This window comes from Molothrus aeneus, chromosome 2, assembly GCF_037042795.1.
Source record: "Molothrus aeneus isolate 106 chromosome 2, BPBGC_Maene_1.0, whole genome shotgun sequence".
Taxonomy (NCBI): Eukaryota; Metazoa; Chordata; class Aves; order Passeriformes; family Icteridae; genus Molothrus; species Molothrus aeneus.
In genome coordinates this window covers 113,773,079-113,789,909 of record NC_089647.1, presented here as the reverse complement: position 1 = coordinate 113,789,909, position 16,831 = coordinate 113,773,079, and the positions used below count along the sequence as shown (strand labels likewise).

Sequence of the window (16,831 nt, the reverse complement as noted above, 5' to 3'; positions counted from 1 at the left end):
TTCAGGGATGCTGTCCTGAGCCCAGACCTAGGATCAGGTGAACAGGGTGGTCCAGGGAAGGCGCTCAGGGATGCTGTCCTGAGCCCAGCTCGGGGATCAGGCGGACAGGGGCGTTCAGGGATGCTGTCCTGAGCCCGGCCAGCTCGGGGGTCCAGGTTCAGGGATGCTGTCCTGAGCCCGGCCAGCTCGGGGGTCCAGGTTCAGGGATGCTGTCCTGAGCCCGGCCAGCTCGGGGGTCCAGGTTCAGGGATGCTGTCCTGAGCCCGGCTCGGGGATCAGGCGGACAGGGGCGTTCAGGGATGCTGTCCTGAGCCCGGCCAGCTCGGGGGTCCAGGTTCAGGGATGCTGTCCTGAGCCCAGCTCGGGGAACAGGCGGACAGGGGCTCCAGGGAAGGCGCTCGGGGATGCTCTCACCCCGGGGCGCGCACATGGTGAGGTTTGCTCCCCTCGCTCTCCCATTTGCCCAGTGCGGTGGTTTTGCGTTTGGATGTCATTCCCCAGCAGGAACAACCCCTCGGAGGGTGCCTCAGTGCGGGCTTTGGAGCAGAGGCGGATTTCTGTCCCTCTGAACACATCCAGGCTGTGCTGTCGGCGAGTGGGAGCGCCCGGCCGAACTTTCCCAGCGCCGGGAGGAGCCGCCGCTGCTCTCATTTCCATCTCCCGCTCCTGGCAGGACGCTGCTTCCCACCTCCCACCCAAAACACCCCAAATAAAACCATCCTGGAGCAGAGGTTCGGTGGGTCTGTAACCCACGGCAGAGAGGGAGGGGGAAAGGGAGGGAGGGGGAAAGGGAGGGAGGAGGGAGGGAGGGAAGCGGCAGCAGGGAGTTCAGGTTACCGCAGCCGCATCGCCGCCTTCCTCCGCTTCTGCCTCCGGAACCGGGCCGAGGATGAGCCCCTCGCTGGGCACAGCGGGGCTCTGGGGTGGCAGGGACACAGCCGGGCCGCTGTAGCCCCGCAGATCCCGGGGATCCCGCCGGGAAGAGCCGCAGCCGCCGGAGGATGCGCTGAGGGCGCCCGGGGTGAGGAGGCGCCGCTGCCTTCGGCAACTGCGGGTAGGAGCGGGAGCTGGGACTCCCTTCCCTCCCTCCTTCTCTCCCTTCTTCTCTCCCCTCTTCTCTCCCCTCTTCTGTCCCTCCTTCCCTCCCTCCTTCTCTCCCTTCTTCTCTCTCTCCTTCTCTCCCTTCTTCTCTCCCTCCTTCTCTCCCTTCTTCCCTCCCTCCTTCTCGCCCTTCTTCTCTCCCCTCTTCTCTCCCCTCTTCTCTCCCTCCTTCCCTCCCTCCTTCTCTCCCTTCTTCTCTTCCCTTCTTCTCTCCCTTCTCCTCTCCCTTTTCGTCCCCCTTTTCCTCTCCCTTCTTCTCTCCTTTCTCTCCTCTCTCTCCTTTCTCTCCTCTCTCTCCCTTCTCTCCCTCCAGCCCTGGGATGTGCCCTCGGAGCCGCTGCTCCGACTTTCCCAAACTCTCCCTGGTGGGTGGGAGAGGGAGAGGAGAGGGGGCTGCAGGTGTGACCCTGCTGGAAGCCGGGATCCAAATCCACACCTGCCTATCCAGGGGTGTCCCCAGCTCGGGGCTGCCATGCCCTTCCCCTGGTAAAAGGGGTGTGGTGCACTGATTCTGGGGTGAAAACGTGCTCATGAGCAATCTGACTTGCCGGATTTTATGGGTGTTGTACACAGGGGAACATTTTGGCAGCCCCACATAAAGACCAGGATCAGTTAGGACAAAGCCAGGGCAGTGTTCTCCTCACTGTCCTGCTGGGATAAAATGCTGAAAAACAGAATATCCACGAGGCACAGGTAAGTAATTACAAACACAGCCACTGGCCCTGATCCCACAAACATTTCTGTGTAAAATCAGCACTTTTAAAGCCAAGCTGGTATTGACAAAGGATTTGCCAGCATGAGGGCCCCACGGTTGGATTTGTGTTCCTTTGGCCAGGAAGATTTTTTTCCTCCCAAAGTACCAGACTTGATGCTTGAACAGGCACATGAATGCAAAGACTTAGTTCAGCTGTTAGGGGAGTATAGAGTTCCAAACACCAAAAAATGATTGTGCCAAGAGGCAGAATGAAACAAAAGGGCAAAGCATGAGCACCTGGCTCACCTGCTCCAAGTGCCCCCCAAGCTTAAAATAGGGGAAAAAACCATTTGCAATGTAACATCCCACAGTGGTTCTCACCCTACAGTGATAGCATCAGGACTGAGCAGCAGTCAAAGATTTAGGACTGGTATTGGAATATCTTTATTGGCAATTTTTCCCATTTTGAATGGTTTTCTTTTTTTTAAACTTGCATAATTATCACTTCTCTTCAGTGCTATTTTACTTCTTCCTTCATGTATCTTGAGACTGTTTCCAAGGCAGAAGAGCAAGATCCTCATTCCATCTGAAATAACCATTCCCAGCTTTATTTCTCTTTTGCATTAAGATGAGGAAAAACAACCAGTAGTACTACTTGTAAAAGAGGGTGCAATGAATAATTTGGTTTGGGGGCACGGAATTTCTCAGAGAACTGGACTTTTGGAGTCCTGGCAGAGGCAACAAGAGCCTAAGGAAGAAATTTCCTCCTTACTTTGTTTATGAAGATAAGAGGAATGTGAGCTGGGTTCTATTCCTGCTCAGCACAATGAAGCACACTGGTTTACACAGGGTCAGGTTGCTCTGATTCATCCCTTGTTGGACAATTGCTTATCGGTGCTGAGATCTGGGCTTTGGAATAGAGCAAGTAGGATGAAATTGCTGATTCATGAGGCCATTCTGAAATAAGTTAAATATGCCCATTAGCATCAGGGATAAAAGGAACATGGTGGTGTTGTAGGAACAGAGGAAGCATTAGGACAAGAGTCTATTAGCATTGGAGAGAAATCCAGAGAGGGATGGTTGGCACTCAGCAGGTGAAGGGAGGACAGAGAAAGGAGGAGGAGGAGGTTTTTAGGCTGAAGGTTTGGGAAAAAACACTACCAAGATGAGAGAGCCCCAGGGCACTGCCCTTCTCCCTGCCTGTGAGAGAGGATGCCCTTGGCTGGCTGCCTGCCAGCTGTGTTTGCATCTCCTGAGCCAGTGGAACGAGCCAAAAGTGTCCAAATGTGCTCCTAAAAAGGACAAAAAGCACCTGCAGTGGGGGTTGGGGCGCACTGGGTGTCCCTGCATTGATGGTCTGAGCTCTCCAAAGGAGCCTCCAGCCCTCACTGCAGCATCTTCTCCATCCTGAAAAAAGGATCTGGACTTCAGAACACCAAAACTGAACATTTTTGTGGGTGTTTAAGGGCCAGGAGCCATCCAGAGAATTTTGCAGGTGGCTTGGAAAAGCAAGCTGATATTTTAAAATAGAAGCAAGCTTCCTTAGCTTGGCTAAAGTCCCTGGGAATATATATTTCTTTTTGACTCCTCAGTTGCAGCACTTATTTCCTGTGACATCACCAGAGCAGTGGCACCTCCTGCCAAACTGTTTCACTTTGAGTCACTCCAAGACACAAACATTTTGCTTTTTTTGCTGGTTTTGAGAGTAAAATTGCATTTAGGTCTGAGGATCCTTTTTTGGCTTTTCAAAACAGATGTTATGAGCAAGTTGGGTGGATGAGATCAAGGTGCATTAAAAGCTAATGGCTCTTGATTTCTTTCTTTTTTTTTGTTTTAAATAAGGAGGAAGATGCATCCTCTGGTCCAAAAGATTCCTGTGCCACAAAGGCCTTCCCTCCATCCCTCCTGCCATGATCTTGATTTTCCCTTAGACATAGGGGTGGGGACAGAAGCAGAACCCAAGGACACCTGGTCTGGGCCATTGCAACTATTTAAATTTAAAAAATATTAAATATATTTAAAATATTTAAAATATTAAAAATATAAAAATATAAAAATATAAAATATTAAATATTAATATTAATAATAATAACAATAATTATTATTGTTATTGTTGTTATTATTAGTATTAGTATTAATATTAGTATTAGTATTATTATTATTTAATTTAATAATGTGGAAATTTCCACATCTGAGGTGACACTTCTAGATCTGAATTGGAAACACTTTCCTGAGTGGATGAGGCCCAGGAATGTTTTTTTTCCCTGTAAAAACAAAGCTGCAGCTATTAAATGGAGGAGTGCTGCCTGCAGGACTCCCCCTGTGCCTGAGGTGTTTAAGTTGAGTTTATGCAATCTGCTGGGGCTGTGGTTAACCACCAGTAAGTTGCCCTCTGTGGCACAGAAAATACAACTCAGAGGAGGAAATGGTGCAAATTCGCCTCTGAATGGGTGAGGTTAAGGAGTTGATGTGCTGTTATTGTGCATTTCTCTTCTGAAATAGCCTCAGAGCAGGATAGGGCAAGGAAGTGAAACTTGAAGAGACTCTTGCTCAAGTACTGAGCAATTTAACCAATTTTACACCTGAAAATTTTAAACCTGAAATTTTTAAACCTGAATTTTTTAAACCTGAATTTTAACCAACTTATATTTTAAAATTCCTCCTTTTTCTGACCATGGTTTTTCTTTGATTGCTGTGAAAAATGTTTCTTTGCTTATTAGAGCTGTGCCAGTGTTTAGGCCATGTTGGCCATGCATATATCTGCATATATGGTAAATGGTATTTCATTTTAATTTAGAATGTAAGATCTCACACTAATTTTTCTTCTTCAAGAAAATTCGTAACTCACTTGTTTTTAACCATACATATTTTTCTTTTAATTATTCTTCATTCTCTCCTTATTAAAACCCCAAGTTTTAATGAGGAGAGCTAAAAGAGGTAAATAAAAAAACCAGCCCAACCTTCCACAAAGCAAATTCAATCTGCTGTTGGAGTCACAGGGTCAATCAGCTAAATGGGCATTAGTAACATAAAGACAGAGCATAAGCCAGGCCACGTAGTGGGATTTGCAAATCCATAACAGTAATGCTCCTTTTCTATCTGTTCTCTAATTGATGGCTCTGGGACAGAGCCACTGCCTGGGCAGAAAACATTTCTGGAGAACCAGAGGCTCATTTTAAGCATGGAAAGATTAAAATAAAACCCCTTTTTTCCATGCAGATCCCATCACAGCAGGCCTGGGAGGAACTGGGGAAGGAAACCCTCTCCCACCACACTGTGGAAAAAATGGGAGAAAAACCAAAGAGGTGAAAATAATCGAGACAAAAACAAACCTGCAACAAAACAAACAACAAAACAAAATCCCAAGCAAAAAAAAAAAAACAAAGAAAAAAACCAAAAATACAAAACAAAAAAACCCCCAAAAGTTAAAAACCAAACAACCAAAACCGAAGCAACCAAACAAAACAAGACAATAGCAAAAAAAACAACCAACAACAACAAAAACCCCCCAAAAACCCCAAACAAACAAACAAACAAACAAAAAAACAAATAAAAAGGAGAAAAAAAAGGAAAAAAGGAGAGGATTTGGCCATAAAAAATGACCCCAGCAACTCAGTGTTGAAATGATAGAAACTGGTGTGTGTGAAGAGGCTGGTGAGAGGTATCAAAGGGAAAAAGGTTCAGAAAATACAGCATAAAAAGTTTTTCCCTTTGTCCTGCACTTTTTTTTTTTTTGGGTTTCCACCCTTTTTGCCTGCCAGTTTGGGTGAGCACACTGTTAATTCATAAAGCTGGTGAGCCAGGCACTGCTGAAGCCACTGCATCAGCAGAAATGTCATTTTTGAGAGCTCCAGACTGGCCCCTGCTCCTCTGAAACTCTTGCATTTAGGAAAAAAAAAAAAAAAAGTTTCCTGCTGTTCTTGACATTTTCTTATTATCTATGTGTGCTTAATCCTTCTCTGTGTCATGCTGAGCTTATGAAAAAAGCAATTTAGGGGCTTTATTCCAGGGAAAATTGGGAGTTAGCAGCTTTTACCAGTCCTTATAGCAGGGCATATGTTCCACTCAGTGATTAGGAAAGGCAAAAGGGAATAGCCCTGCTGACTTTAACTGTGCAGGATCTGAGTTTGGAGCTCCTGGTCCCACTCTTGAGTTGTGCCTCTGATTTTGGGGCTGCAGCTGAGTCCTTTTACAAAGCAAGGACTTTTGCAGGTGGCCCAAAGCAGTTTTGCTCATTTGTGGTTTGGGTTTTTCCCTGGCTGATGTGTGTGACCTGGGTGCAGAACATCAGCAGCTGAGCCTGACAGCAGCTCTGCCCCAGAAAAGGTGAGAAAAGTTCCTTTTTAAAATTGGTATTTCCAGGGGGACTCCAGACCTACTTCCCTGCCTCTGCCTCAGGCCAGGCTGATTTCCCTGAGCTCTCTGGCACACAGCCCTCATCTCCTGGAGCTCTTCAGATAATTACACTCATTAAAGGAGATGTCAGGTTAATTCTGATGCAGTCATTCGGTTTTGGCATAGGAGTAACCATGGCTTGATGTCTGGGAAACACAAAGGATTTCCACCAGGGTCAGAGGTGTGAACAGAGGGACCCCAAAACCAACCCATGGCAGGGTGGAGGAGGGATGAATCTGGTGGAAATAGGAACTTGCAAAATACAGAGTGTTGCTGTTTGGGATTGGGATCCCAGACCTTGGCCACCTTCTTCATAGAATCCCAATAATAAATAACACAGAGAACAAACATTTCCACCTCCCCTGCAGCTGCTGAAGAGAGCTTAAAGACTGACTGGCAAACAAAAAGCTAACTAAAATGAAGTGTTTTCTGTATAAAATGATGTGGAGGCGTGCCCAGAGGATGCTAAACATGTCTAGGACAGTGGAGGAACAGATAAAGAGACCTCCAGTGGGTTTTTGGCAAATTATGTAAAAAGAAGCAACAGAAAGAAAGTTAGAAAAGTTTGTTCCTGCCAATTTTGGTGCCGTTTCTGGTGAACCCACACGGGACAACTGCCTGGTGTCCCCTGAGGCTCTGGGATTTTCCATGCTGGCACTTTCCTGGAGAAAATCCCAGATTCCCCCAGATTCCTTTGGGACACAGGTAGGATCCCACTGTGACATTGAGGCATTCTCTTGAGTTTGGGAATCCTGCCCACATAAGACACCTGACAATTGGTATTTTGGAATTGGGTATTTCAGTATTTAATATCTTTAATATCTTGGGTTAATTTGATATTTTGAAGCTTGATTTTCTGGCGTTTTGAGGCAGAATTATTTTAGTATTTTGGAACTTGGTATTTTAATATTTTGAAACTGGGTTGCTTTGGTATTTTGGGATGTAGTATTCGAATATTTTAAATATGTGTTACTTTGGTATTTTAAAACTTGGCATTCTGGTATTTTAAAACAGAGATTTTGAAACCTGGTTTTCTAATATTTTGGTGAAACAGCAACCAGCATTTAGATTGTAAATGAAAAATGAAAGTTTAACACTTAGCTGTAAAATCCTGTGCATGGAGAACTGAAAAGGGCAGCTGCAGGCACGGATAAGAGAGAAATAAAGATAAGAAAACATTTGGGAGGAAGGAAAAAGTTGCCTGGCTCTTATTTTCATAGGACAATGCTCAGATGATATTAGAATAAAACTACCAAAAATCCAAGAAATGGATCGTTTTAATACAGGTAAACTACTTGATGTTGCATGGGCAGTGTCTCAAAATGTGCAAATCCAGGAAAGGAAATTTCAAGGAAAGGAAATTTCAAGGAAAGGAAAGGAAAGGAAATTTCAAGGAAAGGAAAGGAAAGGAAATTTCAAGGAAAGGAAAGGAAAGGAAAGGAAAGGAAATTTCAAGGAAAGGAAAGGAAAGGAAAGGAAAGGAAAGGAAAGGAAAGGAAAGGAAAGGAAAGGAAAGGAAAGGAAAGGAAAGGAAAGGAAAGGAAAGGAAAGGAAAGGAAAGGAAAGGAAAGGAAAGGAAAGGAAAGGAAAGGAAAGGAAAGGAAAGGAAAGGGGAAAAAAGTAAGCAGAAAATGAGAGCAATTATTAAGAAAACAGCAAAAATTCTTAACCCCAAGGAGGAGTCCTGTAACAAGGGAAGTGGTTCAGTTCCTCAATCTTCATTAGGAAGATTGGGAATTAATCAAGACACAAATTACAAAATAAATATAAATATTGGAAGTAGGAGTATGCTCAGGTAAAACCCAGGACTCCTCCAAAGCCTCTCATGGCAGCAGCAGAGCCTCTGGTAACAGCCGCCCCAAGAAATGAAAACCTGGAATTTTTAGAAGGCACAGGAACCAATTACTCAGTATTAAATATCAATTAGTCAGTATTAAATGCAAGGGAAGTTTAGGGCTGCCTCCATCACAAGTGCTGGTGCCACTGGACCTTGTGAACTCTGCCCCTTTTCCAAACCAGTGAAGTTCAAGCTAGAAAAATTATAAATAACCCATCAGTTTTTGTACCTGCCTAAATCTCCAAAACTGTTATTAAGGAAAAACTTACTGAGACAATTGAGTGCAAAAATCAAGTTTCAGGAAGGAGACATTCAAATCCCTGATTCTAAATACTTCAATTCAAGGTAAACTTCAATTTTGATATTACACTGACTTCCCCATCTGAACCTATCCCAAAGAGAATTAAGAATGCAATAATCCCCTTTGTGTGGGCCAGGGAGATTCCTGGAAAATCAAAGAGCAGAACCTGTGAGAACCAATGGCCTGGTAAGACAAAACCAATGTCCTTTAAAATTAAAGCATTGAAAAGGCTCATTACTTAAGATTAAGAAAATTTTAAGGTACAGGTTGTTGGTGAACTCCAATTTTGCCAGACAAAAATAGGAATTGTGAAGATTTTCAGTTAGTACAAGACTCAAGAGCATTTTTGGGTTAATAAAAATGGCTAACTATGGTTTAATAAAATGGTTAACAAACCCAAAAATTGCTAAATTACCCAAGACAGTCATAATCACACTGAAAAAAGGCAAATAAATAAATAAATAAATAAATAAATAAATAAATTTGGAATGGCTCACTGTAATAGATTTAAAGGAATTTTGGATTATTGGTCCACCCTTTGTATGGACTTTCAAGTATTTTATATGGTAATAGCCAAACAGAGTTTGGAGCCACGAATACTTTTAAATACAGAAATACTCTTAAATACAGAAATACTTTATTATATGGCCTGCTGGTACTCAGGCTGCTTTCAAATGACTTAAAAAGCCCTGATGAGGTGTCCAGCTTTGGGTTTACTAAATCCTGTGAAATCTTTTGATTTATTCCCTCATGCCAAGGCTGGCCCAGCTGTTTGTGAGCAGTCACAGCCACAGAGCTGCAGAGATGTTTAACCAGAATATAGCACAAAAATTCAGTTAATCAGAGTATTATATTCTAAATTTCACCCTGAGGTATGGGCAGTCACCCCTGCTGGACAAGGAATAGTTTCTGAGGGGATAAAGTAGGGATAGAGGCCATCAAATGTAGAAACTCTCCTGGAGATTATTGGCAAATTGGCTTTACAGAACTTCCATGCAAAGAGAGCTGTAAATTTCCTTTAGTGGATCCCTGTTCTGGGTGGCCTGAAGCATTTCCCTGTTGCACCAGCATGGCAAAAGAAGTAGTGGGAATATTTCTAAATCAATTATTTCCATGCTTTGGAGCTCCTCTAGGAATGCCATCTGACAGAGGGTCTTGTATTATAGCAGGAATTGTGGGACAAATTAGCAAGGCCTTGGGAATCCAGTGGGATTTACACCCTCCATGCTGGCCACAAGAAAGGCACAAAGAATGAATTACACTATTAAACTTAAATTATTATCCCCAGCCAGAATGAAATTGAGGATAAAGAATGAACAGCCTTGCAACTGGAGTATTACTCATATCTGTAAGTGTATCTCCAGAGTTCACCAAAACCTTTGCTCGCCAAAAACACCTTTGGAGTTTCACTGAGGGATTTGGCATGAAAATTCCGATGAGAATTTCAAGTAGCTAAAATATTAAATGTAACTAATTGCTGGATATGTTCTCAAGGCATGTTGAGGCTCCACACAACCACATGGCCTTAAGGAAAAATTTGCTTTTCTAGGACAAGAATGTTGCCCTTACATCAGGGATGAGTTTGAAGCCCAGCAGATAAAAATGGGTCGAAAAAGCAAAACAAGAGGGGCAGAAAGAAGAAAACTCTTGGATGAGGTTGGCTTAATTCATGGCTACCAAGCTGGGAACTGCTACAAAATGCATTTGTGGAGTCATCTGTAATCACTGCAGAGTGTTCACTTGTTTGTGTTTACTTGTTGTAACACTTGGTGCTGAAAAATGAAGTGTTGTGACTTGCCTAAAAGAGGCAGTCTCAAGAAAAAGGAAGGATTTGGTAAATAACAAAGAGAATAAAACATTTCAGCTCCCCTTAAGCTGCTGAGAGAGAGCAGAGTCTTTTTTTATGTGTTCATTTCAGGTGAGTGTGAGAAGAGGCTGCAGCTCCCACATGTTTGGTGCCAGGATTCCATGCAAGCCACAGCTGCAGAGACCCATGAAGTGCCAGTCAGTCTAAGAAAAGTCTCTAGGATATGAAACAGGCAAATTTTTGGCAAATATTTTGCAGTTGGAGCAACAAGAGATGGAAATAGCATTGAGATAATTAAAACCCCTGATTTCTGACTGAGAGCGCGGATAAAAATCAAATATTTCGTCATGCAAAAGGACTTTTTATATAAAGTTTACCAGAAATATTTGTTTTGATGCAAAATGTTTTATTATATTACCAGAAATATTTGTTTTGATGCAAAATGGGGATGGGAGGGGGGCTCAGCATCTCAGGGGTAAGGAGACAGCACCAGGGTGATTTAATTCCCTGAGAGAGAAACTTCAGTGCTCCAAGGAACTGTTAATGCCCTGACTGCATTAATATAAAATGGTTTTAGTGTTCAGGAACAATTTTAGAGTTCAGAAACGTCCCTGCTCATCTGAAAACAAGGATTGAATGGATGGTTTTTGAAGAAAAATGGCCTTGGCTAGAGGAGGAAGCAGCTTGGTTGTGTGTCACCCCTTTCCCTTGGAGTTCTCCCAGTGAATGCCAGGTTGGACACTGGGGCTGGAGCAGCCTGGCACAGTGGGAGGTGTCCCTGCCATGGCAGGGGTGGCACTGGGTGGGCTTTAAGGTCCTTTCCAACCCAAACCATTCCATGGTTCTTCTTATCAAGGCCACTGCCCACCCCTTGATCCCCACGCAGGAACCTGCTGGGAGAGGATCCATGGATACCTGTGCCACTTGCAAAGCTTCTAAAATAAAAGAGTCAAAATTTGCATGCCTTTGGCAGCATTTGCATTGCCCAGCCGTGTGTGTTTGTGTGGTTTTGTGTGTGTATAAGCTGTGCTCCTTCATACGTGGGCTGAGCTGGGGCTCGGTCTCTTTCTCCGGGCAACAACCGACAGAGCAAGAGGACACAGTCTCAAACTGTGCCAAGGGAGACACAGGCTGGAATTAAGGAGGAAGTTTTTCACAGAAAGAGCGGTCAAATACTGGAATCATCCACCCAGGGAGGTGGTGGAGTCACCATCCCTCGATGTGTTTAAAAAAAGCCTGGATGTGGCACTGGGTGCCATGATCCAGCTGAGGTGTTAGAACACGGGTTGGACTCGATGATCTTGAAGGTCTCTTCCAACCTAGAAATTCTGTGACTCTGTGATTCTGGAGAGGGGAAGGCAATCTGGTTCTGGAAAGAAAAAATGGTAAAGGTGGGAGGCTGCTCACCCAGCTGTCCAAAACAAGGACATTTACAAATATTTTTTAGATCTGTTACTAGTGCTGGAAACAAAAGTAAGTAATGGTCATGTTACATCAGTCTGATTCTACTGAAATCTTGTAAAATGGTTGCTGTGTGTTATGGCACCTTGCACATTTGTGGAAAGGTTTTAATGGGTTTTAACAGAATGTTGCTCTCCATTGTTTCCTTATTTCAGTGTTTGGTTTGTACATGTTCTGGAATTTCTGTAACAGAGAAATATCAGACTTTTAAACAGTCTTCTGTGAGCTGGTGACAGGAAAAAAACCTCTCTACATCTCCATTGTCAACCTCAAAACACCTTCCTGTCCTAAAAACACAATTCAGGTAATTCATGTGCTTCCTCCCAGGCCATTGAAAAATGTGAGAACAGATGCAGAGCAGATTTTTGTTCAATTTTTTGCATGTACATATAATATAACTGCATAGGTATAATCTCACACAATTTTACATATGCATTTAACTAAAGCAGTTGTAAAGTTAATTACAAAACTACTGTGAGCTATAGATACAAGGAAAAATCAGATCTGAGGAATACTCTATTTAGGGATAAAATGAATTAAAATTTAAGTGCCAGAAGAAATGTGAACTTTTGAAATATTGTCAAAATTCATTAGTGAATCATTGAAAAAATGCACTTTACTGTGGGAGCAGTTCCAGTGAACCAAGACTCCAGTTCTCCTTGTTTCATGCTTTGAGAATCCCCACTGAAGTCAATGGGATTATTCTTGGGGGTAAAATGAGTAGGATTTGGTTCCAGGGACACCTGGCTGGACTTTCAAATGAGTTTAAATCCTGCAATGCAAAACCTTTTATTGCCTGGCAAGGGGAATTTGAGCAAAAGGAAGGCACTGGGGTGATTTGGGGGAGTCTCCACAGAACATTCCTGGTCAGAAGGCAGAGATAATATTTCCATGAAATCTGCAGCTCTGGGCATGGTTAACTTGGTTTGCTGTGTTTTCAGGTGGGGAGCCAGATACAATTCCTTGTTGAGAAGGGGGAAGGTGGAAGGGCTGCCCTTGCCTTGGTGAAAACTGCCCCATCCTAGTGCTCTAGAACAGCAGTAGGAGAGCCTGGGGCTTACTGGAATGAGCAACTCAAGCCTTAAACTCCTCTCACCAGGTTAATTCATGGAGATGTGTCATATTTTCAGCACTGGAAGGATTTGGGGGTTGCTTTGATAGTTTTTCTCTCACTCAAAATTTCTATTAGATTTATAGCCAGATGTCCAGCTCATTAATCTCTTACAAAGTTAAAGGAGGAGTGAGCATTGTTGCTGTTTGGATCTTTCTCCCTTAAAAAAGGAAGGGGAATAGGAGAAGCCCCTCCTCACCTCAGCAGGTCCTGGTGAGTCACTCAAACTCTGCACAGGCTGAAACATCCAAATAATGACCCACTGCTGTTTTGGTTCTTTTCTCTTTTTCAGAGCAGCTGACCCAACTGCAGAAATGTGACTCATGGCCCCTCCAGCAAAAGGATCAGGAGCAGTTTCTGGGTTGGTGCAAGAGCCCCACGGGAGGCAAAGGTGATGAAGATGAGAGGAACCTGGCTGGGTGTGACCCTGGGACAGCTGCTGGCTCTGGGACACAGGCACAAATGGAAAAACATGGTATTTAAACAAAAAAAACCCAAAAAAACCCAAAAAACCAAACCAAACCAAACCAAACCAAAAAACAAAACCAAACCAAAACAAACAAAAAACCCCAAAACCCCACAAAAAACAATAAAAAACCCCCAAACCCCCGCAATAAAACAAAAAAAACCCAAACCCCCCCAAAAACCCAACAAACCAAAAGACTGTCATTGTTATTCTCTGCCCTCTGAAATGGATACATAAATCTGCTCCTTCTCTGGCCCTGGTGGGTCTAAACCTGGTTTGTAGGATGCTGAAAATGGGGAAGGGTTTGAAGGACCAGCCTGGGTAACCTGGTGTCTCAGGGGACATCCTTGTGTGGGTTTCTGAGGACACACTGGCCTGGAGGGCAGATTCAGGTTAGGCCCAAGTGTGAATCTGCCAGCAGAACATCTCCTGGGGGTGACAGGAGGAGAAATGCAGGTGGCTGAGTGCCCTCAAACAGCAGCTTCCCTTTAGAGCTGACCTGGCTTTAAATCCCCCGCGTGCGGGGACTTGGCAGCAGAGCACTGAGAGGAACCAGAGATTATTTTTATGGATGTGCTGCTCCTTCTTGTTCCTTTTTCAGATGGATTCCAGAAAGTTCAGGCTGTTTGTCTGCCTGGTGGGGCTCAGCAGTGCCAGCCTCTGGCTTTTCCACACCTGGACCGACTTCTGCCTGTTCTGTGAGAGCAGCCAGGGTTACCTGCTCCCCACGGAGACCTTCAGGAGGATGGAAGGGAACTTCTCCCAGCTCCCAGGTGTGGACTGCCACAAGAACCCTCCTTTCCTTGTGCTGCTGGTGGCGTGCTCGTTCCAGCAGCTGGATGCCAGGATGGCCATCAGGCACAGCTGGGGCAGGGAGAGGACGGTGGCGGGGAAGCGCGTGGTGACCTTGTTCCTGCTGGGGAGCCCTGGGGACCCCAGCCAGCAGGCTGGCCTGGCTGCTGAGAGCCAGAGCTACAGAGACATCATCCAGAAGAACTTCACTGACACCTACTACAACCTGACCCTGAAGACCATGATGGGGATGGAGTGGATCCACAGGTTTTGTTCCCAGGCCAGCTTCGCCATGAAAACCGACACGGACGTGTTTGTCAATGTGTTTTACCTCACTGAGCTGCTCCTGAGGAAAAAGAAGAGCACTGGGCTCTTCACAGGCTTTTTAAAACTGCACGAGTACCCCATCAGGACAAGAAGGAGTAAGTGGTATGTGAGTAGGGAAGAGTATCCAGGAGCAACCTACCCACCCTTTTGTTCCGGGACTGGATATGTTTTATCCAGCGACGTTGCCAGCCAGATCTACAACATTTCTGAGAGTGTTCCCTTCATTAAACTGGAGGATGTGTTCATAGGGCTGTGCCTGGACAAATTGAAAATTCAGCTGCAGGAGCTTCACTCGGAGCAGACGTTTTTCCCAGAAAGGATCAGGTTCTCTGTTCCTCGCTTCAGGAAAATCGTGACGTGCCATGGAATCAAACCAGCCGAGCAGCTGAGCTACTGGAACCACTTGGTGGCAGCCACTCAAGGAGGAGTGCTCTAGCACCTACCTTGCCCCACTGAACAGACTGAAATTCTCTGCTTTTCCAGGGCTGCTCCCCACTCCAGCAAAATCCCAATTAACTCCAGCTCCGTCACGTTAAAGGCTTTAGAAATGGTTGTTTTAATCACAGGATCAGAGAATTGTTAAGGTGGGAAAAGATCTCCAAGATCATTGAGTCAAACCTTTGACTAAACACCATCTGGTCAGCTAAACCAGAGCACTGGGTGCCACATCCAGTCATTCCTTGAATACCTCCCTGGGCAGCCCCTTCCAGTGCCCAATGATTTCCCAATCCAGTCATTCCTTTCCTTCCTTTCCTTCCCTTTTCTTTTCAAATCTTTCTTGGCAATGATTTCCCACATCCAGTCATTCCTTTCCTTCCTTTCCTTCCTTTTCTTTTCTTTTCAAATCTTGAATACCTCCCTGGGCAGCCCCTTCCAGTGCTCAACCACCCTTTCTGTGAAAAAATTCCCTATTTCTGCCCAAGAACCTGCAAACCTCCTTCTCTCCATTCACTCCCACCTCTGTGCATCCCTTCTCTACACAAGTTACAATTTTTTTTTCCTGAAACATCCAGGCCTGCTAACCCATACTCCAAATCTTGCTGCCAGAGGCCTGGGAACATTTCTGCTGTGCCAAACACAAAAAGAAAAAAAGTCAAAGCACTTTTGTTCAGGGAATAAAATCTGCAGCATCTTCTGGATGAATTACTGCACCCATCTGTGCAGGCACTTAAGGGATGATATTTGTAGCTGTCAGGATGCTCCCTCCTGGCATAGGGAGCTGCAGCCCTGCCCTTGCAGCCAGCTCTGAGTGGGCTGAGCTGCATCCTGGCACAGATCCCTCCTTCAGTCTACACCAATTTTTTTTTATTTTATTTTTTATTTTTTCAGAGATGGTAGAATTTGCCCATGCAACACTCTCAGGACAACCTTGGGCACTGCAGGTCACCTGGTGGAGGTGTAAAAGCTGCTGCAGCTGTTTCCTTGTGTGTGCTTCCTGCTGAAAATAATCCAGTGATGGAGCCAGTGCAGGGCGCCTGCTCTTCCTATTGAAATAGACCCTGGAGACATCTTTTATATTTGTGTCTCACTTTGATTGCCTGAGAGCTGCTGTGAATGGTTTGCCAAGGCTAAACCAGAGTCACTTACAGTGATTTAGACTTTTTTTTTTTTTTTTTTTTCCCAAAGAGAAACTGGCTGTGTGAGGGAGAAGAGAGGAGGATTTTTCCCTTTTTATAACAAGACCTAGTGGAAAATGTGCTCAAGTAATCATTCAGGCTGGGAGCCCTATTTCTTATTTCATTCCCAGGGAAGGCCTCATGAAATCCCTGGGATGATTATAAATTTCAGAGATAAGGAGAGGGGTCTTTACAGCAGATGCTGAAAAATCCTTCAGGGCTCTGAGGAGAAAGGAGCTGAGAACTCCTCCCTTATGCAACGGTCCTGTTTGATTTTCCTGCAGGCACAGTTAGACCTGATAACACGGGTCAGTGTTATCAGCATGGAATGCCTGTAATGTCTGTGGGAAGGGTTTTTTCTAAAAAGCAGTGAAAGTGGAGCTGTTCCCAAGGGGAGCTGAGGGGATCCAACATCCAGCACGGTAAAAGCTTGGAAGAAAGGCAGGAAAACAGATTTTATTATTTTGGAATTATTTATTTTTATTGTTTCTTTTCTTTTCATTGAAAAGAAGGATTCTTTTCTTTCTTTCTTTCTCTTTCTTTTTCTTTCTTTCTTTCTTTCTTTCTTTCTTTCTTTCTTTCTTTCTTTCTTTCTTTCTTTCTTTCTTTCTTTCTTTCTTTCTTTCTTTCTTTCTTTCTTTCTTTCTTTCTTTCTTTCTTTCTTTCTTTCTTTCTTTCTTTCTTTCTTTCTTTCTTTCTTTCTTTCTTCCTTCCTTCCTTCCTTCCTTCCTTCCTTCCTTCCTTCCTTCCGCCACTTCCGCCACTTCCGCCACTTCCGCCACTTCCGCCACTTCCGCCACTTCCTCCTTTCCTTTCCTTTCCTTTCCTTTCCTTTCCTTTCCTTTCCTTTCCCTTTCCCTTTTCCTTTCCTTTCCTTTCCTTTCCTTTCCTTTCCTTTCCTTTCCTTTCCTTTCCTTTCCTTT

The 16,831-nt window shown here is 44.5% G+C and overlaps 1 protein-coding gene across 1 annotated transcript; it reads left to right on the top strand.

Moving 5' to 3' along the window:
* The first annotated feature begins 884 nt into the window (after positions 1-884).
* On the top strand, positions 885-15,784 carry B3GALT5 (beta-1,3-galactosyltransferase 5). The gene is made up of 3 exons (XM_066571694.1): positions 885-1,054; positions 13,000-13,182; positions 13,775-15,784. The coding sequence occupies exons 2-3, from the start codon at positions 13,102-13,104 to the stop codon at positions 14,726-14,728; spliced, it is 1,035 nt and encodes a 344-aa protein (XP_066427791.1). The 5' UTR covers positions 885-1,054; positions 13,000-13,101; the 3' UTR covers positions 14,729-15,784.
* The last annotated feature ends 1,047 nt before the right edge of the window (positions 15,785-16,831 follow it).